The sequence below is a fragment of the Delphinus delphis genome, chromosome 4, assembly GCF_949987515.2.
Source record: "Delphinus delphis chromosome 4, mDelDel1.2, whole genome shotgun sequence".
Classification (NCBI taxonomy): domain Eukaryota; kingdom Metazoa; phylum Chordata; class Mammalia; order Artiodactyla; family Delphinidae; genus Delphinus; species Delphinus delphis.
In genome coordinates, this window is record NC_082686.1 from 59,420,532 (window position 1) to 59,446,883 (window position 26,352).

The 26,352-nt window shown below is 44.6% G+C and overlaps 2 protein-coding genes across 4 annotated transcripts in view; one reads left to right on the plus strand and one right to left on the minus strand.

The window, feature by feature from the left end:
• BOC (BOC cell adhesion associated, oncogene regulated) overlaps positions 1 to 8,105 on the plus strand; it is a 264,043-nt gene extending 255,938 nt beyond the window's left edge. For 2 of the 3 annotated variants that reach the window (XM_060010636.1, XM_060010634.1), the window contains 7 exons: positions 395 to 500; positions 765 to 887; positions 3,041 to 3,262; positions 4,031 to 4,266; positions 4,448 to 4,524; positions 5,214 to 5,407; positions 6,502 to 8,105. In XM_060010636.1, the coding sequence (XP_059866619.1) occupies positions 395 to 500; positions 765 to 887; positions 3,041 to 3,262; positions 4,031 to 4,266; positions 4,448 to 4,524; positions 5,214 to 5,407; positions 6,502 to 6,689 (1,146 nt within the window). In that variant the 3' untranslated portion in view covers positions 6,690 to 8,105. The remainder of the gene's footprint in view (positions 1 to 394; positions 501 to 764; positions 888 to 3,040; positions 3,263 to 4,030; positions 4,267 to 4,447; positions 4,525 to 5,213; positions 5,408 to 6,501) is intronic. The other variant, XM_060010635.1, reaches the window with a different exon arrangement.
• Positions 8,106 to 11,216: 3,111 nt separating this feature from the next.
• Positions 11,217 to 26,352, minus strand: part of CFAP44 (cilia and flagella associated protein 44) — a 133,781-nt gene continuing 118,645 nt past the window's right edge. Inside the window, exons 29-35 of the mRNA XM_060010633.1 lie at positions 24,343 to 24,453; positions 22,951 to 23,081; positions 21,590 to 21,706; positions 20,514 to 20,715; positions 16,637 to 16,797; positions 14,976 to 15,110; positions 11,217 to 11,392 (exon numbers count right to left, since the gene is read on the minus strand). Coding sequence (XP_059866616.1) covers positions 11,219 to 11,392; positions 14,976 to 15,110; positions 16,637 to 16,797; positions 20,514 to 20,715; positions 21,590 to 21,706; positions 22,951 to 23,081; positions 24,343 to 24,453 — 1,031 coding nt within the window. The 3' untranslated portion in view covers positions 11,217 to 11,218. The remainder of the gene's footprint in view (positions 11,393 to 14,975; positions 15,111 to 16,636; positions 16,798 to 20,513; positions 20,716 to 21,589; positions 21,707 to 22,950; positions 23,082 to 24,342; positions 24,454 to 26,352) is intronic.

Here is a 26,352-nt window from a genome sequence, read left to right on the forward strand (position 1 = left end):
GTGGTATGTTTTGGGGTGTCTGTGAACTTAGTACAACTTTAGGCAGCCTGTCTACTGATGGGTGGGCCTGTGTTCCTGTCTTGCTGGTTGTTTGGTGTGAGGTGTTTGGCACTGGAGCCTGCAGGCAGTTGTGTGGGGTCGGGTCTTGGTGTTGATATGGATACCTTCAGGAATGTGCACGCCAATTAATATTCCCTGGGCCCGGGAATTCTCTGGTGTTCCAGCGTCCTGGACTTTATGTCCCCACCCTGAAGGCCCAGGCCCAACCCCTGGTCGGGGTCTCCAGTGAGTTTTAAACTCTAGGCCAGGGTAAAATTTCCATCCCCCAGTGGTTTTGATCACACGATGATTTCTCTGCTCCATTGTCAACTTGTTTCTTCTTTCTTCCCTGTAGTATATTCCAGCAAGTAACAACAACACCCCAATCCATGGCTTTTATATCTATTACCGCCCCACGGACAGTGACAATGATAGTGACTACAAGAAGGATATGGTGGAAGGTGAGAAACACGTGTGTGAGATAGTTTCCTCTGTTGGCAAGGGGCTCTAGGAGTTGGTGAAAGTAGAAAACGTGGGCTGGCCTGCCCCACATCGTTGGCTCTTTCTGGACACACTTGGGGTCATTGAGTTCATAAACCCACATGCTTCGTTCCGTGGTGATGGGACAACAGGAACATGGTCGGCACCTAGAACATTGCCTCCAGTGGGGGCCAAGCAAGCCACATGCATAATCATCACGCTGACTCTCTCTCTGTCTTTCCCAGGGGATAGATACTGGCACTCCATCAGCCACCTGCAGCCGGAGACCTCCTATGACATTAAGATGCAGTGCTTCAACGAAGGAGGGGAGAGTGAGTTCAGCAACGTGATGATCTGTGAAACCAAAGGTGATCTCTTTGGGTTCTCTGATCTCCTCTTGCTCTCCCCCCAGCAGACTAGGGCAACGTCACTGCTCTGTGTGCCATGCTGGGTATCTCTTCTCCAGAATGACTCCTTATTTTCCAAGTATCCCCAAACTTTGTCATCTTAACCCTTCTCTTCCTTTGCCTGTGCTCCGTATTAAGTACGAGTGGGCTGCCATCATGACGGTTTCATGGAGCTTGGGAATTAACTCACACGTGAACTCGTGCGTTAGAACCCACTCTTAAGTTGGGAGCTTTCTATAAACACTTTATTCCTACAGTAACATTTGGTACTCACATTGGTTAGTTTACTTAATTTAACTACAACCCCATGGGAAAAGAAAGAAACTGAGCATCAGGACGTGTTATACCTTGACCAAGGTCACACAGCTGGTTAGTGGTGGAGCACACTTTGGGCCAAGTTTGTCCAACTACAAGCCCAGACTCTTTCCCTGCACTAAAACACGTTAAATATATTCATATAATAACTTGATTTTTGCACATCGGTCAAGTGGATAGATATCATTTCCATTTTGCAAATACTGAAAGGTGTATTGCAAAAAAATGTAATCAGGAGAAGATCCCAGAGGAACAGGGATAGAGCCAAGAAAACGATCCATTTTCCTGTCACGGCAACATTCTGCCTCCCGTGTGCCCTTCCTGCCCTCTTCTGTCACGTACAGTGAAGGGGCAGATGCACACACAGCCAGCATTCCTGTGCCAGGGGCCACGCAGAGTGCCCGGGGCAAAGAACAGAGACTTCACACCGCCTTCACATTGGTCTTCTGGAAGGACTGAACCTTAGCAGGGTGGAGGCAGTGGCCTGGGGCATAGGACAAGCCTTCGCGTAGCTCCACATGGCGGGAGTATGTGGCACTGGAAGGACGAGAGAGGGCAGTGCTCAGGGAAGAGGCCACGGGCATCAGGGACCCTGTGGGCTGTGAGGTGGAGAAGGGTTGTTTGTCAGGAAGGGTCACTGGTGACTATGCAGGAATGGGCTGAGGGGAGAGAACCGGGGCCACGAAGGAAAGGTGAAGAGAAGGGGTGGGTTTGAGCCTCTTTTGTGAGGGAGTGTAGGGAGGACCAGGGACTGATAGTGTGTTGAGGCTGGGAGACAGTGAAAGGAGTTCAGCGTAAACCTTGAGGTTTTGAACTTGAAGAACCACACAGGTGGTCGTGCCATCTATCGAAAAGGGGAAAAGCCAGCAGGGAACTCGCTTCCACAAGAAAGGAACAACGTGAACCACTTGGAGGCGTACCTGAGTCTGATTCTTCTGAGACGTTGAAATGCAAGTGTCCCGTGAGGGAAGCAGGTCTCCTGCCCAGGGAGGACCCTGGGTAAGGGTATTTGGCGGTCACTGGGATGTAGGCTGAAATCACAGGAATAGAGGGAAGAAGAAGACAGAGTGTAGTCTGAGAGGGACTAGAAGACTTCTCAGTGTCTGAGGCAAGGACAGGAAGAAAAGGGCAGGAAGAGAGAAATGTAAGCAGCAGCGGCAGAGAGGTTACAGGAAACCCAGAAGACTGTAGTATCAGAAAGTCACGGGGGAGGACGGCTGCGAAAAGGAGTTAACGATGTCAGATACATCCTGATAACAGCAAAAGCCAGGTGCCGAGGTTGCCACCTCGTAAACTTTTGGATTGGCATTTCTCTAGCACTGTCAGTCCTAGTGAGCCCCGAACCCCGTCTCCCTGCTCTGCACCCCAGCTCAGACCTAGGACTTCACATCTCTCGCTGCACCCGGGAATAGCAAATTCACAGGGAAGTTCTTCCATTCCCAGTTCTTTCTGCTTTCAGGTACTTCTTATATTTTCTTCCAGAAGTTCCCCAGCTATGCTTCTAGAAAACCCCTATACCACTTCTGCCCCCAAACACCCAGTCTGCCCCTAGTGCTTGGTCCACAAGTATCTCAGGCTGTTTTTCGAAGTGTAAGGCTCAAGTGTCTTCGGCGACGCCCAATTTCACCTTAGATGTCAGTTTCACGCTGAGCTTGGACACCACACTCATCCGAAGGCCCTGTCTTACAAGTTTGACCCTGTTTCTCACACCCATGGAATCAGGATATTGTTTTCCTATTTTTCATGAAAGGAAATGTCAAAGAAATAGAGGCTGAAGTGAGTTTTGTCCCAATTAACAGCCCGGAAGTCTTCTGGTCAGCCTGGTCGACTCCCACCCCCAACTCTGGCCCCGCCACAGCTACCACCCCATGAAACCATAGAGCGGCCGGTGGGCACAGGGGCCATGGTGGCCCGCTCCAGCGACCTGCCCTACCTGATCGTCGGGGTCGTCCTGGGCTCCATCGTCCTCATCATCGTTGCCTTCATCCCCTTCTGCTTGTGGAGGGCCTGGTCTAAGCAAAGTGAGTGAATGACCGTCCTCAACACCAAGGGGAAGGAGCCTGGGGCGGGGGTGAGGGGAGGAGGGGTCTCCCAGTCCCTAAGGAGGCCTCTGCCCAGGGCAGGATCCCAGGCGCCCTGCTTCACACTCATGGGAGCTCAAGTTCCTGGTGGGTCCCCCAGAGGGCTTGGAGAGAGTCGGAGAACACTCACAGATGGGGCCTTCCCTTCGTCTCACAGGCAGATGGAGAGGATGAAGTGGGAGTCGGTCTGTGTTCTCTGCATCCCTGGAGCTCAGTACTTAGCTGGCTCTGTTTTCTTTTACTGTCTCAAGGTCTGACCACGTACTCATACTTTCAGTTGACCCTGCCTCTTCCCGCCTCTCTAGGTCTGTGGCTCCCTCGAGCTTTCCCCCTAATCCTAGGTTAATCTGATTTATCCACTGATTTCTGCTTCAGACGGTAACACATCTGGTCAACTTGCTTCATTTAAATATTGTTCCTTGTGTTAACTTGCCACTTCATTCTCCCAAATCCTGGTCCTGTGTCTCCTCTCCCTACTGCCAAAAAAAAAAAAAAAAAAAAAAAAAAAGTCTAGATGTTAGGAAGAAGTGGGAGACGGGAAGAATTTTCCGAGAGAAAGAATATTCTCTACCCTGGCGCGATGTCAACTCCCCGCCTACCTCATTTGACCTTAAGTCCTCAGGAGTTTTCTGAGATTCACGTGGGACTTTTTCAAGCTGCCCCAGGCCTCCTTGACCTAAGCGTAGCTCTATCCTTCTGTTCTTCCAGAACATACAACAGACCTGGGTTTTCCTCGAAGTGCCCTTCTGCCCTCCTCCTGCCAATACACTATGGTACCACTGGGAGGGCTCCCAGGCCACCGAGCCAATGGGCAGCCCTACCTCAGTGGCACCAGCGGACGGGCCTGTACCAATGGGGTACATGTGAATACGGCCTGCCCTGCAGCTGCCATGGGCTACCCAGGCGTGAAGCCTCAGCAGCGCCACCCAGGGGAGCTTCAGCAGGTAACGTAGTTCTGGGAGTGTGGGCACGCAGGGACGGGTCACCATGGAGGGCGTGGCCGGGCCACCTCCTGAGGCTCCCTCCCTTCTAGCCTCTAATCCCGGGCTGCTGGGCCTGCTGAACAACGAATGGGGAAGTTACCTGGACTCTCTGACGTGACCTTCTCGTTCCTCGTTTGAGCAGCAGGATGACACCGACAGCACGCTGAGGCAGACGGTTCTTGGCAGTGGACGTGACCCCCCCAGTCACCAGATTCCCAGGTACCCAGGCCCCTCCCTGCCTTCCACCCCTGAGCCCCAGCGCTCGCTCTCTCACTAGTTCCTCAAACCCAGCATGGATCACTGAGAGGTGAGCACAAGTGCTTCACTCACGATCCCCTCATCTGACAAACTGCTCCCCTGGACTCTTTTTTTTTTCCCTCGGTACGCGGGCCTCTCACTGCTGTGGCCTCTCCCGTTGCGGAGCACAGGCTCAGCGGCCATGGCTCACGGGCCCAGTCGCTCCGTGGCATGTGGGATCTTCCCGGACCGGGGCACGAACCCGCGTCCCCTGCATCGGCAGGCGGACTCTCAACCATTGCGCCACCAGGGAAGCCCTCCCCTGGACTCTTAGCCTAAGGGGGTTAGTTGTTGTGTTTGCAGTTATGATGCCTTTTCTGCTCAGCAATTCCTCCCTCGCTTCTCAGGCCAGAGCAGCCCCACCCAGCTGGCTCTGCCCATAGGCCCCACGTCCTCTCATGTACTCAGGACACGCGTGGAGTCACATGGAAGGAGACTAGAATTGCCTGTGAAAGCGATGGTGTGGCACCTCTTGATGTCCACAGGGGAGCAGCCCCTGCCCCGCCTGAGCCCTGCCCAGCTCTGCTGCCCCAGACGGGAGTATCCAGGGCAGTGGGATCCAGGCCCACGCTGCCCCTGCCTCACTCCTCCGCCTGGTTTTGTGCATGCAGGGCTCCCAAGTCTAACCCGGACGAGGGCTCGCTCTTATACACGCTGCCCGATGACTCAGCTTGCCAGCTGCTCCAGCCTCAGCAGGACTGCCACCACCTCCAGGGGCAGCCAGCAGCCACAGGCCAGCCCGGCATGAGGCGTGTACCCCAGGGTCCTGGGCTGGAAGCCACGTGGGACCCTCTTTCTCACCCAGGTCAGTGCTGAGGGCAGGGCGGGCGGCTGAACAGGCTGGGGATGAGGTGAGGTGTAGGCGTCCACGACCCGGGAGTGACGCGCAGGCGGGGCGAGAACAGTCCCTGAAGGCGGTGTTTGGTAAAGACCGTCCACAGCTTGTATATCCGAGATGGGGGTGCAAAGGGGAGCTGGCCACCTCCTTCCCCACTGAAGGCCCACCACATCTGCAGGGAGTGTCAGGTGGGTCCAACATGGCAAGCTCTGTCCTCAAAGGCTGAGAGAACGGGCACTTCTCCATTTCAGGGAAAGAAGCCCTTTTGGTCTCAGCATCTCAAGGCCACTCACCAATTCCCGCCGCCTCTCATCACACTAAGAGGCACTCTCTAATCACTCCGAAGTACCTTGCTTTGTTGGGTCTTGTCTCTTAATTAAGGAATGAGGTTGCATCCATCATTAAGCCAAGTTCTCACATCATCAGAACTCTGTGCTTCCAGAGAACTTTCCCTCCAAGGGACTCGATGCACAGCACGCCCAGCCCATTGTCCTTCTTTGTGCCCATCTTTTTGATACCTGGTTGGGCACAGGCTGGTTCAGAGAATTAGCTGCTGTTTCTTATAGCCCCTCCATGGTGTGGCATCCAGGTCACATGCAGCTCCCAGACCCCGGGAGATGAAATTCTAAGACAGGTACCTCCTAGAGCCAGACCCCAGTAGCATCCACACGGGACTCCCTCCATCGGGGGGCATGAGTTGTGAGATGCTCATGGCCAGAAAGCATAGCAGAAGGGTGTACTAGCAGCCCACACCTGGAGAGAGCAGGACTTTCTTGCACGGTTCCTGGGCTCAGTGACGTCATCTGCCCCTGGTTATAGGGTAGATGCATGAGGGTCTCCACGCTTTCACCACTGAAATGTGCAGGTGGGACGTGGGTAAGAAGTGGCCCATACTTAGAGGGAGTGTAATTGTCCTTTTTGTGGTTGTAGGTCTCTGTCCTTCCTCTAAAGCCAGTAACCAGCTCCCAGAGAGAGCCCAGAGAGAGGGTGACCCAGTACTGCTGAGCACTAGTTCCTGGTCAGTCTGGATTCTAACGTTTCCCACTTTTCTCTCCCCTCAGGGTCCCGGTGCTGCTTGGGCCTCGTACCGGTTGAAGAGGTGGCCAGTCCTGACTCCTGCCCTGCGGGGAGAGGAGACTGGTGTCCCCAGCACCCCGTGGGGGCCTACGTAGGGCAGGAACTTGGGATGCGGCTCTCCCCCAGCCCACCGGTTCACATGTCTTTTGAAATACCACCTCCTACAATTTAGGCAGAAGCTGATATCCCAGAAAGAAAGACACTATATATTGTTGTTTCTTTAAAAAAGAGAGAAAATTGGTATTTATTTTTCTATAATAGCCATATTTATATATTTATGCACTTGTAAATAAATGTATATGTTTTTATAATTCTGGAGAGACATAGGGAATCCTCCCCACTGAGGTCTGAGGTGGGAAGCAAAGAAGCCGCAACGGAACCGGAGTCAACCGGGAAAGAGCAGCACAGACTGAGGAGGCAGGCCCGTCCCTTAGACCCTCCGCCGCTGCCTGGGCCCCTGCAGAAGGCCCACAGAGAAGCCCGTGGAAGGAGGACTCCTAGGCACACTGTCCACAGTGACTGCAAGAGAAGGGCCAGGGCCGTGCGATCAGAGGCTGCAGCCACCCGTGACAGTGGCTGGATCTGGTGCTAAAGGAAACGTTTTCCCAAGATGCCCGTGAGACTAGACTAAGATGTGTATAGTACTGTAAGCATTAACAAACCTTCCAGAATCAATAATCTGTGGCAACATATCTCTGTAAAAATAAACACTGTAACGTCTAAATAAATGTTTAGTCTTCCCTGTAACCTACAGCTTAAGTCATGTATGAGTCAGCATTCTCTTTAGATGTTAGGATTCAGTCTGAGTATTTGAAGAAACATCCACTTGTGATGTTTTCAGATCCATCGAGGAGAAGTCTGGAAAAGGTAGCAAATGTTTCTAATTTTGTCTTTTTAAATATTGACTCTCAGTTGTGTTTTCATTAATGCAGATGCGTGGTAACTGTTTAGTCCAAGAGGGACACAGTGTACAGTGGGCGAGGAGAAGCAGATTCACCGTTCTCTGACTGGACTTGAGGTAAAGCTATGGTCAGATCGGAAGGAATGAGGCTCATCTTTTCTGTACAGGTGTGTGTTGAAGACTAAGTATTTTCTCCAAAATGCCATTTAGTGAAGTGCTGTGCTACAGGTGAACATATGGTGCCTCGTAAAATTCACTTCCCTTCTTTCCAAAGAAACAGCAACGTGGCCAGGGGAGTTGACTCACTAGTTGTTTAAAATCAACATTTACTCACTGCCGTCCAACCACAGGCTCAACCTTTGTCCGGGCAAGTGGAAGTAGACGGAGGCTGAAGCCTTTTGCCGAGAGCCCTACCACACTTTAACTGTTTTCAGGAGGGAAAGGTACCTTTTAGATTTCAGTAGAGTTGAGTTACAGATGAAATGCCACTTGAAACACTTAATCCTCTTCCGGGTCATCAATGGCAGACCCTAGCTTCACACTCCAGTCACAATAAGGTCCTAAGAAAGCCCCAGGAGGTGACTGATGGTCTAGGGCAAGTGCGCCCTCTGCTGGCCAGAGGAGATTCCTGCATCCTTTCTCTGTCCAGCAGCTAAATTGGAACATGGTTTTCAGAAAAGCAGTCTTTTAAAAATATTTCAAGAAATGAAATGAAGGACTGTAGGAATACGGAAATGATAGGAAAGGAGACGTAGAGCAGGGAAGAGAAGAGAAAAGATATTGTGACTTCAGACACAATCTGGCATCAAGGGCCTAGAGGTCACTTCCAGGAGGGGGACAGATCTCACCTCTCAGGTCTGGGCTATAACTCAACTTCTAGCCCATTGGCTTTTGAAAACAAAAAAACTCCCCTGTTTTCTTAATGCTTGATGATCCCAGTGGTTGTCAAGGTGAGTTTTGGTGAACTTCTTGGAAGTGGTATGGTTCCAGTGCTGTGCAGAAAGCAGTTTTATGTGACAACAGTGCTTTTAGCGCTCAAAAAAAAAAAAAAAGCCTGGGAATGAAAAAGCACTTCTAAGGCAGGTTAAATGAGATAAATGTGCATATTTACTTTAGCCAATTGCAGGAGAGGAGGAAAAGGTTAGGCATCAGGCCTTTAAATTTTAGCCTAGAAAAGGAAACAGCTTAGATATTCAGTTTCATCACATCTTGCATTTCTTTAGATTCAGGTTAATTATTATAGTGCCTTTTAAAAATCTGATTCAGTCAGCAGTGGCTATATAAATTAATCAAAAGGAAGAGTAAGACCTAGTTGGGCAGGAGCTGGTGGTGGTGTGGAGTTCAGCTCATGGCTCAGGACAGCCACACAGGACAGGCTGAGTCGGCAGGAATGAGAAACTCCTTTTCCTGTGAAGTTCTGACAGAGGGGCTGGACTCTACAGTTTTTCTTTCAATGTTGAGATTTGATGATACTATGGACGAGGGTTCAGAATAACCAAGGGACATTAACAGTTGATCCTCGAGTAACTCAGGCAGATTTTTGGCCTCTTTCAAAGGTGAGGCTGCGTTCTCTAAGGGCACAGCAGGAGGCAGAGCACAGTTAGATCAGGAGACTAGGACAGCTTTCCATCCACCCCCAGCCGGGGCTGCACCCTGGTGCTCTCCTGCTTGCTATTAAACCTCCCGAAGACTCAGTTGCTATAGGTTCAAGACTAAGCCTGGGATCAATGAAATGAAACGAAAGCTATCTTTCTTATCTAATTCAAAATACAAATGAATTAACTGTATTGTCAAATCCCAAACATGCTGTATGAATGCCTAATATTGTAAACTTTAGTGATTGATTTTTGTCTAGTTCAGTTTGGGAAAAAGTAATAATCCTGACTGGTTTTACTCATCCATAGACTAAATTCATTCTTGCTGCAATTAGAATCTCAGGATTCAGAATGGGAAGAAGCCTCAGAGCTTATCCAGATCTCTCATTTGTCTGACAGTGAGGCCCAGGAAAATAATGTAATTTTTACCCTAGCTCTCACCACAACAAGGGGATAGTGTCTCCTCCGGGACCACCCACTGTATCCAGGCGGCCGCTCAAGGTCGTAGCCAGCCAGTTACGTAAGTTTGGTGGTAGCCCTTCCTGCTGCAGCCAAGCTTCAGATGGACGCGGCCCCAGCTCACAGCTTGACTACAACTTCGTAAGAGACCTGAGCTGGAAACACCCAGCTAAGTAGCTCCCAGCTTCCTGACCCTCAGAAACTGGGTGAGATAATGTTGTTTGAAGCTATGTTTGGGGGTGATTTTTTATGCAGGAATAACTAAGTAGGTAAATCACTCAGAACTGTGACTAGCACATGTTTTTGAAACGCTTGAAGGGCACACATAGTTAAGGGTGTACACACATAGTTTAGGGTGTACAGCAGAGAATGTGGTAAAGGGTGCTCTCCAGCAGAAAAGCTGCTACATCAGAGCTCTGTGGTGATGGGCACAAACAGTGAGCTATTTGGACCTCTCAAATAGGAGTATGAAAGGATCTTAGAGACACAATAGGCCAAGTGGCCCCCTGTAATATATATATATATATTCCAACATACAAAAAACCCCAAGTCCTGTCTATAATTTTGGGGGACAGATCAGCAGGCTAGACAGGTTACGAAAACTTGACCTTGCTGAGGTCACTTTCTACATTGGTGCAACATTGCCGCCTTTCCCTTTCCTTTTCGGTAACCAATTCATATTCTGGGATGGCCTCAAGGGAGTAGCTCATTAAAATGGACCCATAGAGCACGGAATTTAAAGTGTTATGTTCTAGTACTAACAGGAATCCAAATATCAGTGAAATCATTCTTACCCCCAAACCAAAAGAATACTCCCAAATTAGTTTAAATGTTATATACAATCAAAAGTGATTATTAGAGTTGATCTCTCAGTGATGGGATCTATTTCATTACTTCCTGATCTATATCAAAACCAGCAAATGACTCAAGTAGAAACAGAAAGAAAATGGCACAGGACATGAGAAACTATAGGAAGTGCTTAGAATACTGGTAGAGTTGCAGACACCTTCAAAGAGCCTCCTTCTCAACCATTTTGCAAAACACACTTCTGTGCTCCACCCAGAGCTGAGGAGGTTGCTAAAACTATGGGTGATTCAGGAAGCTGTTTATTTTTTTGCTTTATGCCAGTCTAAAGCAAACTGCTCTGCTCTTTCTGTCTGCATTTCCTGAATCCCGACCCCTCAAATAACTGCTTTATGAAGTTAACAATGTCAAAATTCTAAATTGCATTTTTCTCAGATATTGTTGGCAAAATAGTTTTTGTTCTCTTGTGTCCTCTCAGAGAATACCTGATAACATCAAAGTTTATTTTCCAAGGATCCAACGACCAAGAAAAGGAAGTTTTCTCATGGTTTGTTGAATGATCGATTTTCTTGCTAATGGCTAAGGATTCAGATAACCAAAAAACAAATTTCCTGAAACAGGATATATTACCGATGGTTTCTGGCGATTTAAGGTAACAGCCTCCTAAGACTTCATATTTGACCCAGTTGGTTGCAAACACATCTGCATTGGTTCAGTTCAATAATAAGTAGCTGTTGGGTGCTGTAGTCAGTTTTAAGATAAGCAGTTGTTGGGGGGAAATTATTAAAACTACATGACTGGATGTGGTTTTAGACTTTCAGATAAGTTCACTTTAAAACAGTAGGATTGTTGCAGGCGACAAGGAAACAGAACATCTGTTGAATTAAGTGTCAGAAATCTTGGCTGGATTTGAGAAAAAAGCAAACTTAAGGCCCACGGGCTTCATTCATTCTCTTGTGGAGAGTGAATGGGGGGGAGAACAAGGCCACCTTTCTTACGCAAAAGAGCAACCTCTTCCTTTAAGGCCATAATCCTTTCGGCCTGGACTTGGATCAATTCAGTGACCTTCTCTCTTGCCACAATATCTGCTTTCCGGGGGCCCTGGAAGGCATTGCCCTGTTGAGAGAAAACACCTCCCTGCTTTAAGCACCATTTGGACTATGGAAACACCCCTGTCTTAATTTGTCTTTTAGGTGTGCCTGACTTAAAGAGCCACCGCTCCTGATTTTAAGATGCCTTCAAGTCCTCCACTGAAATCCTACCATTGGAAAGGTGTCCCTTTGAGCTAATAAGGCAACTCTTAAAATGCAAATCCCCTTTAGAGGGTAACTCATGAAGCTAGCTATCAGTCACTCATACCCTACAGGGCTCATCGCTGGAATTCTAAAAGGCCAGGTACCTCCTTTTCCTAGACAGCCCATATCTTGTTTTCCAAGAAAGAAATCTTTATTCCCTCATCTGATTTCTTCCCCTGCCCAGCCAATTCCTGCTCATGTTTCAGACATCAGTTTTAGGGAGGATTTCTTCACCCCATGGGCTGGGTTAGGGTTCCTGTTCTACGTTCTGTCAAATCATCCATCACTCATCATTGTAGTTATTAGACTGAACCTTTGAAATTTGTGACATGTGACCATTTTTTAGCCTAAAAAGTAGCAGTTTCCTATGGTTTGACCTAAGTGCTTGTTTGATATCTTTCTTGCTAGATCCTGTGCCTTAGAAATAGAGCCCAATATGCCTGGATCTCACCACTCTACCCAGCATCCGCCCTAGAACTTGTTACATAAGTAGACGCTCAATAAATCTGAACGTGCATTAAAGGAAGGGACATAACACCTAGTTATCTTCTCCGTGCCAGGTGCTTTATGTCTGCAACCTCATGTGATCCTCATAACTCAGAACCAGGTGGTGTTATTCCAATTTTAAAGATACAGAAACTGACAGGTTTATGAACTGGCCCAAGTCACTATAATATTAAGGACTGGAAGCAGGATGAGAACCAGGTTACCTGAAGCCAAAAGCCCATGATTTGTCTGTTACCCCACTTACTATGGCAGCCCTTCCTCATAAGTAGGGGTTGTCATTACCCAGTACCTTCTTTTTTTTTTTTTTTTTTTTTTTGCGGTACGCAGGCCTCTCACTGTTGTGGCCTCTCCCGTTGCGGAGCACAGGCTCCAGACACGCAGGCTCTGCGGCCATGGCTCACGGGCCCAGCCGCTCCGCGGCATGTGGGATCTTCCCGGACCGGGGCACGAACCCGTGTCCCCTGCATCGGCGGGCGGACTCTCAACCACTGCGCCACCAGGGAAGCCCCCAGTACCTTCTTGCCTCTTCTCCCTTGCCCACCTTCACTTCAGGGGCTGTGAAAACTAAACACTAACCTTAGCCACTTTCTTTTCCAGCTGGCAGTGGCTAAGTAGATGTAGCAGAAAACATTTGCTTTCTTAATGAAAGGGACACAAGAGTCTGGCATTTGGGCAGCAACCACAGAGCTGGGGCAGCTGTCTGTGACTCTGAAGGAAACTTCAGCCACGGAGAGAGTCACAGAGATACTGGCCCTGACATCACAGCCCCACTAAACTAAAACCCCTCAGTCATCTCCTGCAGACTTCTTGTTAAGTGAGGAAAAGCACCCCTATTTGTTTAAGCTACTCTTCAAAAGTGGGGCTTTTGGTTACTTGTAGCTAAATGCACGGCCCCTCATGCCCAGTCAGTCACTCTGAAGTCACCTTAGCTTTTCCCTCCTTCTCTCCATATCCAAACAAATTTTGGCTCTTCTTACTTTGAAATGTCTTTGACTGTTGGTTTTTTGTCCTTGCCATCTTCATCCCAATCCATGCCTAGATTGTTGTAAGAGTAATAGCTATGGAGTCAGACAGTTTAAAAACAAACTTGCCGTTCACTGCAGCTCTATTTACAATAGCAGGGACGTGGAAGCAACCTAAGTGTCCATCAGCAGATGAATGGATAAAGATGATGTGGCACATTTATACAATGGAATATTACTCAGCCATAAAAAGGAACGAAACTGAGTTACTTGTAGTGAGGTGGATGGACCTAGAGTCTGTCATACAAAGTGAAGTCAGTCAGAAAGAGAAAAACAAATACCATATGCTAACACATATATATAGAATCTAAAAAAAAAAATTGGTTCTGAAGAACCTAGGGGCAGGACAGGAATAAAGACGCAGATGTAGAAAATGGACTTGAGGACACGGGGAGGGGGAAGGGTAAGCTGGGACGAAGTGAGAGAGTGGCATGGACATATATACACTACCAGATGTAAAATAGATAGCTAGTGGGAAGCAGCCGCATAGCACAGGGAGATCAGCTCGGTGCTTTGTGACCACCTAGAGGGGTGGGAGGGAGATGCAAGAGGGAGGGGATATGGGGATATATGTATACGTATAGCTGATTCACTTTGTTATACACAGAAACTAACACACCATTGTAAAGCAATTATACTCCAATAAAGATGTTAAAAAAAAGAAACTTCCCCACGTATTAGCTCTGAGAGCATGAGCACGTTACTTCACCACTCTGAGCTTTGGAAAGTGGTATTTTGAAGATTCAATGAGACAGCCAATGGAAAGAGACCATACATGTAAAGCTATATATATAAAGATATACTATGTAAAGAGACCTACACAATCAATTCCCTTTCCCAGTCAACTGATCTGCCTCCAAACTCTTTCCTCTCCAAGGTATCTGGACGTTCAAAGCACATCAAGTCAACAGATGTTTACTCCCTGACGACTCTGTGAAGAGTCTGTCTAGGCATCACCGCTCTTGAATACTGCTGTGACCCTTCATTCAATAATTCTTTAGTGGATAAAGGGCCTTTGATATTCAGATTCTAGGCTTCCTCTCTATTTTAGTTGTAAACCTCCCAGAGCCTCTTATTCATTCTTTCTTTTGGACTTTTGCTTAGACCAGTGATTCTTCAGCTCTAGCATGCAGCTGAATCAGCTGGAAGGCTTGTTCTAGATTGCTGGACCCCTCCCCCACAGCCTCTGATTCTGTAGATCTGGGGGAACCGCACTTTGAGAACCCCTGGCTTAGAACATTTCCTGGGCACGTAAAGAAAACCAAGCGAAAAAAAAAAAAAAGAAAACAGCATTTTTGCAGGTACTATTAAAAGATTATAGCACATAGTTCAGAATATGCCGTACATGTGTTATGTCCCTAGAAGGCAAGGCTTAAATAGGGTGAAACTTTATAAATAAGTATTATCCACCACATGCTGTATTAAGTACTACTAGGTTAGCCTCAATAAATATTATATAAAAGCAAGTTGAAAGCCCTAAAAAGTAACAAGTGTTTTAATAAGTAACATGTGGCCTCCCATAATTCAGGAGGCCCCCTGTAGGTCAAAGGAAGTAAACCTGTATTGGAAATGGATGTTTGACACCAAATTCAGGGAGCATGTTGATGTCATTATTTATACCTAAGTAACCCTACATCTGCAAGGGCCAAGGCAAATCCCTTAATTAGTACTTGTATGAATTCATGGTACCCAGTAGGCATACAGTAAAGCTAGTCCCTCAGGCTCATTTTAATATAGACGGTATCAACTCTGTCCTCAGGGACCCAAGTGGGCCAGAAACGTCCAAGATCAAGGTTTGTTTAAAAGCCAGCACTTGATATTCCCTTTATAGAACATCCCCAATTCTGACAAAAGGTCTGAAGAAAAGGAACATACCTGTTGGTTCTGTAGAATATTCAACTGAGAATCAAGTTTCTTCTTTTCAGTACATAAATCATTCATCTGATGAAGTTTTTTGGTGTGTTCTTTTGTCTTCATCATCAATTCCCGTCGCATTTGAGCAATCTTTTCCTACCGGGGCAGAAAGATGCAAAATGGATTAAGTGAATGAGGAAGCAGAGAAAAATGAATGATTTGATCAAAACCACCAGGCAAATGGAGTGATGTGCACATAGAAAAATACAATAAGCCAATAGTATCAGAAGCAAGTGCACTGGGTCTGGTTTGATTAAAGAAGAATGTAAGCAGGATGAAAGTAGGTAAAAATAAGATAGACATCACTCCATTGTTGAGCAATGACATTAGGGTGCATACTGAGTGATGGTATTCATTCATTAAAAGGGAGAATGATCCTTTAAGCAGGAAATGTTCCTGTATTGCTTCTTCCCCAGTCTTGGCCCAGGATCCTCAAGGTGACCCGCTTGAATGGCCATACATGTGCCAGTGGCTTTCCTTTGTTCTCCTACTACTCCAACAAATTATTTTAGATAGCACATATTATCTCCAGCACTACCCTGATAGGGACCATCCCACTGACACGAACACTGAAGTAATTTGTTTCTTCACGGTACAGTGGCAAATCTTCGATGAGACAAGATAGCACTAGGAGGGACTTCCCTGGTGGTCCAGTGGTAAAGAATCCGCCTTCCCGTGCAGGGGACACAGGTTCAATCCCACATGCCATGGGGCAACTAAGCCCACGCACCACAACAACTGAGTTTGCGCACATCGACTAGAGCCCACGCGCAGCAAACTACAGAGCCCACGTGCCCTGGAGCCCGGCGCGCCACAACTAGAGAGAGAGAAAACCCTCACGCCACAACTAGAGAGAAACCCGAGCAGACCTTGCGCCATCACAGAAAAATCCCGCATGCCTCAACAAAGACCCCGTGTGCTGCAACTAAGACCTGAGGCAGCCAAAAAACAAATAAGGAAAATAAATAAATATTAAAAAAAAAAAAAGATTAGCGCTGGGAACCTCTCCTCCTTCCCTATCTACTGTGAAGACAGAAAACTGGAGAAGCCATAATTATTTGTGGGCTTATAAAATCTCTGTAAAAGTTCCTGTCTCTGAATCAGGCTGTCACTGGGGTACTGCCTCATCTCATGGCTCCGGGAACAGTGTAGGCATTTAATACCTTCTAAGACCCTACCAGCTAAATAGTAGATACTTTGTTATAAAATGTATTACTCAGAGATGTTTTTCTAATTTCCAGAATGGAAATAGCATCAAAAGCTATTTAGAATAATACAATTAGGTCCTCAGGGTATAGCAGTTCATGTCTAACACTATTAGAACGTTTATACCTTAATGCAGACCTCAGAGTAGAATCTCTCTGTAATCTTTCATGCCATTTTGCCATCATATTTACATGAATCCTGGATCCCAGACCCAATGCTAGTGCTTTCATCCCAAGATAGACCAGTGGCTCAACTAAGTGAATGGTAAGAAAGCCGAGACAGGCTTAAGATCATGGAGGAACCAAGTGGGGCTCACACACGTGCCTCCAGGTGTACAGATGCTTTGCAGGAACCACTGAAAGCTCACCAGGAGTCCTTGCCTCCACCCAGTGGATCACCTGCCCTCTCATCCTAACCTCCCACATCTTCATTTCCTTTGCGTTTGATAGCTCCTTTCGAAGTTTCTTGATCTTTAGTTCTTCAAGTGTTGTATTCACAGAAAGTGTCTGAAGGGCTTCTAGGTTGACCACACGGCCAAACTTGCTGACCATTAGTTGATTGACTGTTTCTTCCATTTCTAAAAGAAGACAGTCAGTGTCAGGTTGTTCACCAGATCCCACTGTTATTAAATGAATAATACCAATACCACTACCATTCTGAGGAACAGCTTTTGCAAGAAGATGATAAGAGATTTTACGTTACCAGTTGGGTTTTCCTCTGTGACTTTTCACCTACAACTTTCCTCACTTAGAATGCACATTGCTCTCTTGTCTTTTCATCTACTTCAAATTCCTGTGTCAAAGGGACTCATCTTTCCCAACTGGCTACACCTTCTGATCTGCCCCTCCTCAGATTATTCATGGGCCCAAATGGGATTATGAAGCCTTCAGTTTTTAATTTTTTATTACTGATCTCTATAACCTCTGGTGTTGAGAATAGAACAGTCACTGAACAGAAGTTTCCATCTTATTCCAAGTAAAAATATTAAAATCCTTGCAGTGGTTCACAAGGTCCTACCTGTCCTGCCCTGCCCCTATTATCTCTCCCACCTCCTTTCCCACACCTCTCTCCTCATTCACTCCAGACACCTTTTTCTCAACCTTCTCAAACATTCCGGGCTCACTTGGATATTCTCGTATGGAATTGTCTGGAATTCTCTTCCCGAATAGCCACATGACTCACTCCACACAGCCCATTTTCTGAAAACAAGTTGTGAGACTGGTGAAAGACTCATTTCCAAAACACCCATTTCTGAAGGTGTAACCAAATGTAATTTGTCCGCTAACCAGGGAGAACCACATCTTAGTAAGTATATCACCTTTCCAGGGAGCTCTTCCCTGGCTTCCTATGGACCTCAGCACTCTTTCCCAGTCCCTTTCTAATTTTTTCTTCTTAACAATCCTCTCCATCTAACATGCAATATGTTTTACTTTTGTTTACTGTGTTTCCTCAACATGTGAACACTGGAAAACCTGGAGAAAATTCCATTTGTGGAGTCTGAGCTCCCCAAGAAAGTATAATCTTGTAACAAGATTTTCTCAGTCACCAGAGTCCCCTAAGTGAAGTCTGAAGGCCCTAAGGTGTAACAAGATGATGCAATTCTGTTACAGTACGGGAATTTGTCTTCAGGTATAATCGTTATGGCTGAATGATAATGGTATAACCAGCATGGCTGCCATTTTGCACAATCCAGGGAGGGTTATTCATTTCTATTCTACGTGAGTGGCGCCCCATGGACTTGTGTCATGCGGTGGCCATGATAATCAGTGATGCAAATGAAATGACTGGATTATTGGCACATGTGTGGCTAGCCTGTGGCTGCCTGCTTGGCCTCCCTCAGTAAGAACCTTGACTTCCCCCAGCTAGCCCCATATAACAGGGTCCCCTCTCCCAAGGCAGCCTCATGTACTAGGACATGGACTCTGGTCCTCGCCACTGTGGAGCCAGCCTAACAACACCCTTCTCCTGACTCAGGCCAGCTAGTGTTCCCTGGGCACATAAAGGCTTCTGGAACACTCCCCATCCTCTGTCCCCATGGCTGCAAGCTGTGCTCTCCTTGAAAAGGAGAGAACTTACCTCCCCACCCCATGTTCTAGACTCTCCTCTTCTTCCCCATTGGGTCTAGGGATGGAGGCAGGCAACAGTGAGTGACTGTGGTGTTTCTCATCACTGGTAAGCATTTGTTCTTTGAGATACAGTAAAGGAACCACTCCTAGCTTCACCTTCTGAATTAGGAGATCAGTCTTTAACCAGACTCACAACTTGCTTTCAGAAAATGGACCGGGGGTAGGAGAAGAACTCAAAGAACTTAAAGAACTTAATTTCAACTAACATTCCAGAAATGTGAATACTTCATTTCATCTTCTTCACACATTTTTCCAAACTGCGAGGTTACTCAGATGGAAATAAGCTTCTTTCCTCATTTTCATACTAGTTTGTTCCTTGGTTTGACAAATAGTATTTCCAAATATAAACAACATTCACAGGCTACAGAAGCCAAAGGAATGTGAAGTACGTGAGAAACATTGGGGCCTCAAGGTTTATACCTGAGAAAACTCTATGTCTCAAATAAGTGTTATTCAAACATAGAGTCCTAACATGTATTTTAAAATTGTATAATCCAGCCACCCATGAGGGTAGAACCATCATCACTCATTAGAAACTGACCTCTACAAATCCAAGCCACTTGGATTGACTGACTGCTATATTCTTCCCATTATTTTTCTTTTTCAAATTTTCTTTTAAAAAATATTATTCAATTGTGGTAAAATACACATAACAAAATGTACCATTTTAATCTTTAAAGTGTACAGGTCTGTGGCATTAAGGTAGATGCTATTATAGTATTGGTAATATTATTATTAAAGTTGGAATACTTCATCACTTACACATATGTTCCATATATCAAATATTCAAAAGGTATTTTAAGAGAATTGTCTTTACTCCATACATCTTATACTGTACACCTCAATTCCATCTGAATTAAGAATGTAAATGTGAGGAACACTAATAGAAGAAACGATAGAAAAATATCTTTGTGACCTCAAAATAGGAAAGGATTTCTTAAGACACACACACACACACACACAGTGAACAAACTATAAATAGATTGATAAAATTAATTACATTGAGATTTTTAAATGTCTGTATCCCAAAAAGATACACTAAATAAAGTAAAAAGGCGAGACACATATTAGAAAAGATTCAAAGTGAATGTAATGGACAAAGAAAGACATAAAATATAGGAAAAAAACTCCCTACAATCAATAAAATAAAAAAAAACAAGTAAAAAAATGGGCAAAGTGTATGACAGGCAAGAAAAGGAAACACAAATAAACAGCAAATAAGCTATGTGAAGACATTCAACCTCAAGGACTTCAGGAAACAGTGAAATACAATTTTAACATCTACGAGGTTGGCAGAAATATGAAAGTCTAGCAGTATTAAGTGTTGATTAGACTATGGAGCCCAGGAAATTCTCACACTGCCAAGGGCGAGAAAAGGGTACAGCCACTTTGGAGGGCAACTTGACAATACCCAGGACAGCGGAAAATGCACACACCCCCCTCTCACCCAGAGCCCCCAGTCCTGGGGACTCGCCTCCTTCCACACATGCACAGGGAGACATGTACAAGAAGGTTCACTGTAACACTGCCTGTAATCATGAAAAATTACAAGTACCCTAAATATCCATCCACAGGAGACTGAAGAAAAACTCTTATAGTCCTACAATGGAATATTGTAGTACCAGTTAAAATGAGTAATTATCTGTAGCAATACGGATTACTCTCAAAAACTGGTTTAATAAAGTGAACTGCAAAATGATAGGAATAATATTATATTACAGTTAAAAACATACAAAGGCACTTTGTATACTGTGTGTGGATACATCCATATGTATACAGACGTGCCTGGTGGTTGATTCTGGGGAAGGAGAGAGCAGAACAGTATTATAAGGAGAAGGGCCTTCAGTTGTATCTTCAATGCTTATTTCTTAAGCTTGCTAGTGGGTACAGGGGCTATTGCTGTATTATTCTATAATTTATTATACATAAAACCTTTAAAAATTGCGAGAAACTATTTCTATGACAAAATATTTATCCTTTTAAAATAGGAGAATGACCTTTTGATAGAATCAGGAGAGAGAGTAAGTGGGAAGACGGGAAGGTGTTATTTCCTCTCAGTGGTTCCGATCTGTGATGACCTACTCTTTTCAAAGTTGGAGATTGTCACTTGACAGTTCCCTCTCTAATCAATAAATATTACTAAATAAGCCACGGGCTTAATACTCACTCTGTATAGTTTTGGCCATCTCTCTCTTTTCTCGGATGAGCTGTTTACGCCGTTCCCGGCAATCTTTGTTAAGTTTTTGCTGCTGGGAATTTTCCTCGTGGAGCTGGACAATTCGTTCTTGCAGTCGTCCCAAGGAGTGGTTCGAAAAGACCAAAGTTCCAGAAAGATCACTAGGTATTTCTCCGAATACCACATACTCTATCTACGAAAGCAAAACAAAACAAATCAAAATAGACAAAGACCAAGCTAAATTGAAGGTCATGGAAAGCATAAGGGAAACACTTCTTTCTCTGTCCCTTGTCACCACTGAGTAAGGTAAAAGCAGGAAGCCACTTTCAAATAGAAGTCACATTATGTCCCTCTGGGACAGCACTTCTTTCCAAAAAGACCATGCTTGATATCTACTGCATAAGGATGGAACGGACATTTCAGGGTTGGCATATTAGGCAAATTGCTACAGATCGCTAATCCTGTTTGGTTCAGGCTAAACAAGATGTATGTAAGGCTGATCTTAGGCTTTTTTTCTAACATACAGCTTTCTCTATTTACGTGACAAAACATGGTACTTTGCTGATATGATCTCTGCATTTTAATGTAAGTTGTAGTTTGAGCGGGATATAGAGATGAACAAAGAGAGGGAAAAAAGAGAAAGAATATTTTCCTTTTACCTTAACCTCCCTCATTAACAAGTAGAGATTAAGTGAAGCTACTTCTTGCATCATTAGTTCATGTCTACTTAAAGATGGTGTGAAAAGCGACATGTGCCCAAGAGCCAACATTTCAAACTCCAAGCCATTCCCTTAAGTCCTAGGCTTCTCATTTCTTCAGACTTGAAATGATTCAACTTTCAAAGTGATAATGGACCACAGGGAAACATACATGTTTTCATATTATGCTTTTATAACAATCTCAGAAGGGGTAAGAAAAGTTGGGGTGTCATTCTACAGGTAGATTTCTCACAAGGACTGCACTGCACTTCTGCCCCCTAGTGGCCCATGAATTTTTCTCTGGAAAAGCCTGAGTGTCATATGGCTTTCCTGCTCAGACAGGGTGGGGCAACCTCTCAGACCCGTCACCTGGTGGAGCTTGAGAGGAATCACAACCAGCAGCTCATTCAACCGCTGCTGCTTCTCACGCTGATAAGCCTCCAGGGCCTCCTCGGCCATGTTCAGATTAGTTGCCACAATCTTGACCTGTGGAAAGCCCCATGTGTGAGATGCTGAAAAGATTCACTGAATATATACCCGAGGTGGTAAATGAAGCCTTTCTGGGAGGAAGCAAAAGCATGAGCTGGATCTGCTTTGTTGGACTGTGATTAAACGGACGATCCCAGTCTGCAGCCCAGCAATATATATTATTCTCTTCCTGCTAAGTCATGATCCACACCACTTTTTCAATTGTTCTAATGACCCCAGAGTTGTATAGGTTTTGTTAATGAAAACTCAGAAGACTTGTCCCCATCTCCCTTTTGTTTTCTGCAGTAAAAGCATCCCTCAGGGCTTCCCTGGTGCAGTGCCCCTGTCCGGGAAGATCCCACATGCCGCAGAGTGGCTGGGCCCGTGAGCCATGGCTGCTGAGCCTGCGCGTCCGGAGCCTGTGCTCCGCAACGGGAGAGGCCACAACAGTGAGAGGCCCGTGTACCGCAAAAAAAAAAAAAAAAAAGCATCTCTCAGCCTGGAATGTCTTTGTCAGGATGGTTCAAATCTCATTTGGTCATAATGACATCAATAAACTAGAGAAAAAAGCCCTTTAAAGTAATGAAACTACTAACTACAGTATTTCTAAAGCACATAGCTTCATCTCCTAAAATACTAGAAAGTTTTCCAAATCATTTCCTTGTTCAAGAGAAGCAATCTATCAAAAATATTTCTGAATATGAGTCAAGTGATGCTGCTCTAGGAAAGAGTACTTAAGAGGGAAACTGAGCAGATACAGCAGAAAAATCACTATAATTGTACCAGAAGTTTAGCTTAGTGGCCTCCCACATGGAATGCATACACCCCAGAGTGTCAAAGTCATCTACTGGGGTCCGGAAAGAAGTTTCAATTTCTATTTACTTTTATCTTATTCTTGTTAATTTCTGTTTTTGCAAATGTTTCATAATACATAAAATATATTAGTACAATAGTTCATGTATGTAATTTATAAATAAATATACATTTATTGTGGGAATATGTGCTCCACAATTTTTTTACTTATAGAAGTATGTAATCAAAAAAGTTTGGAGGCCAATGATTTAGATAAAGAAAGTCCCAGTCATTAAAAGAGCAATGGCCCCTCAACCACAACTGTAAATGGATATAACATGGGAAATGTCTGTTCTCTTACAAGAAGTCCTAACTCATGCCATTGCTATGAAATAGCAATATTATAGCTGCAAGGAGATGTAGCTTGTTGGGAGAGGATGAACAGACCTGAGAAGGGCAGACCAACATACTTTTTTGAACAATGTATCATATTCCTTTCTGAGGTTATCGATCACTTTCTTTTCTTCAACTAAGGCCTCTTCAATGTCCAGCCTTTTCTCTCGAAGTTGAAGGGCCAGTTCAAAGAGACCCTTATCACAATCTGAAAAGACAGTCAAAACAGCAAAGCAGCCCCATTTGTTAGGGAATGTAGTAATACAATAAGTGTGGACTTTGGAGCTTCAGAATTATTAATGTCCATCTACTCCAGCAAGGTTCCATCATACTTAGGGCTCCAGGTAGAAATTATTCTGGGTAGAAATTATGAATGGTATTAATAATCATGATAGTGGTTATGATACTAGTATTGATGTTCTGAGCAGTGCTCTGAGCCAGGCTCGGTGCTGGGTCCTTTATGTACCTTATCTCATTCAAGGCTCACAGGCCCTGCAAGGTAGAGACTGTTGTTCCCATTTTATAGGTCACGACCACCCGACCACCGTAAGCCTCAGAGAGGTCACACAGCTGATATGTGACAGAATGGGATTCAAGTACAGTACCTCTGTATTAATTTCCACTATATCACACTGACAGCCACATTTATCCACTGAGTAATTGATAAAGAATGTGAAAATATAATGGATCACTACAATGGAATTTAGGAACCATAGCTCCATCCCGAGTTCTACCACTAAACTAACTGTGAGCCTTTGTTCAAGCCGTTTAATCCTGCTATAAGATAACAAGTTGCACTACAAGATTTTCTAGCTTTCTTCCACTCACAAATATGATTTTAAGGAGATTCTTATTTTCAAAATCAAAACAAGATTTAAACTTTATTTGACTTTAAAATTTGATTTATAATTGATATGAAATACCTAGGAAAATAATTTCAGATCAAGAAGAAACAGTTTTCCTACTGAGCCGTTCATGTATTGAGCCTGTAAGAATATTGGTCTGGACTATAAGAATATTGGACTGTAAGAATATTTCAGACTGGTTTCACCAAGCATCTCCAGGAAACGTAAAAATTGCCCTTACAAAACAGGTTTGAAATATGAAAACTGAATGGTTTGGCAAAAAGGAAGAGCTTTATAAAAATATACTTAAATATATATTTTTATATATAAATCTTCTGTTTCTCTATAAAATGAAACTTTCTGCATAATTTATGACTCTGAATCAACTAGAGATTGTCTGCAGATTATTTAATTGAGTACTTATAAATATCTGCCTCAAGAAACAGAAAATTAATTGTCCAGAGAGCCCCAAAGAGTATCCATTAGACTATACTTCATACATATTAAGCCATCCTTTCCTTAAATATCATTATGAGACAATCGAGAAACCAATAAAAGGGAATTTTTGGTATTATCAATCCACAGTCACACGTAACAGAGAATGCATGGTTTTATCCCACTTACTTGTTGGGCAGATAGAATCATCAAAAACCTCATCTTCAGATCCAGACTCATCCTCATCACTCTCCAAGCTGGATTCTTCTTCACTTGATTCATCACTTTCTTCATCTTCATCTGAGGAGAGAGGGAAACATTGTTAATAAGCAGAGAAGTTCCTGTGTTAAGACTTTAAAAATAAATCATTTTTCAATGAGTTAGTTACTAGGGAAACAACAGGTAAATAAGGAAATTATTCAGTATTTTTAGAAGAATTTTAAATGGTTACGGATACAGAGACCACAAACTCAAATGCCTGCAGAAGGTTGTGCAATTAATTTCAATGCATTGAGTCAGAGAGGCTGCCAAGCTGCTTATGCTGTGACCCACCTAACACACACTTGGTTATACAGTCCACAATTCCTAAACCACAGTGCTCTGAAAACAGAGAAGGTTTTTCATAACTTCTCTGAACCGAAGTAATACCATTTATAATCTTCACTTAACCTACTTAGTGTGAATATTCATGTCTTGCTGCAGAAGTATTACGACGTTTGATTTAGAGATTCTGCACCAAACCCTGCTGGGGGTGTTAGTTGACAAAGACTCTCGCCTTTAACCAAACTTGAGTCAGACTCCTCTGAGTCCTCTGACTAGTGCTTGACTTTGAACTAAATGGGCTCTGTCCTGGGCCCATTTGGTTCAGTTTTAGCAAGAGTCCTGCTGAGTAATTCCCCACCCTTGATAGCTGGTCGAATTCCTTATTCCCTACCCTCAATATCTTATCACTCTGGCCTGCCTTCAACAGAAACCCTGTTAGGTCAGTTTAGCAAAGAATTACCCTACCTCTTAGTAATTTTCTATCAACTAACCCTGACCATGCTCCTTGGCTATAAATCTCCACTTGCCTTGTTGTATTCAGAGTTGAGCTGATCTCTCCCCTACTATAAAATTCCATTATAGTGATCTCCCTGAATAAAGTCTGCCTTATTCTTAGCAAGTGTCATGAATGATTTTTTCCTTTAACAATGTCATATTTAATATATTTTATAAAATTTTTTGAATACTAAAGTACATCTGCTCCCAAGAGTTTTGGATAAGGAATTGTAGACCTCCCCCACTCAACTCTAACCCCATTTTCTTTTAAAACACCTTGAGCCCATGTGGCAATTTCTATTATATGGAACATCAAAAAACAGAGATAAGAAGTGGACCTTATACTCACTAGAAGATTTGTTAAATTAAAATGTCTCAGAACTTTCCTGGTGGCACAGTGGTTAAGAATCTGCCTGCCAATACATGGGACATGTGTTCGAGCCCTGGTCCAGGATGGTCCCACGTGCCGCGGAGCAACTAAGCCTGTGCGCCACAATTACTGAGACTGCACTGTAGAGCCCACGAGCCACAACTACTGAAGCCCGCATGCCTAGAGCCCGTGCTCCGCAACAAGAGAAGCCACTGCAATTAGAAACCCACACACCGCAACAAAGAGTAGCCCTCACTCACCACAACTAGAGAAAACCTGCACCCAGCAACAAAGACCCAACGCAGCCAAAAATAAATTAATTAATTAATTAATTTAATTAAAATGTCTCTTAAAATGACTACAAGTGATCTGTACCACCTTATGGAATAAATCAGCAAAGTTTAAAATTAGGCTTTAAAATTCTTACATAGATTTCTGTTTTCAAGAAAATGAAGCAGATCTACTTCCCCTATTCCTCCCACTAAATACAGCCCAAACCCCTGGACATTATATGTAAAACAAACACAAGAAGACTCTGAGAAGTGGGGAGAAGGCAGCAGACCTACTAATGCACTTCGAACCCTGAGGAACAACACTGTGGTGAGTTCCTTGGGCCTTTTTTTTTTGCCCTGTATCTCAGAGGTGGAGAAGACTGAGAAACCTGAAACACCAACAGGTGCAGATAAAGAAAGGCCCAACCAGAACCTGCTCTCTCTAGCCAAATGACCTCACCATGCTGTCAGTAGAGATTCTGTGGGGAGCTGGGACTCCCATCTGCACACAACAATAGT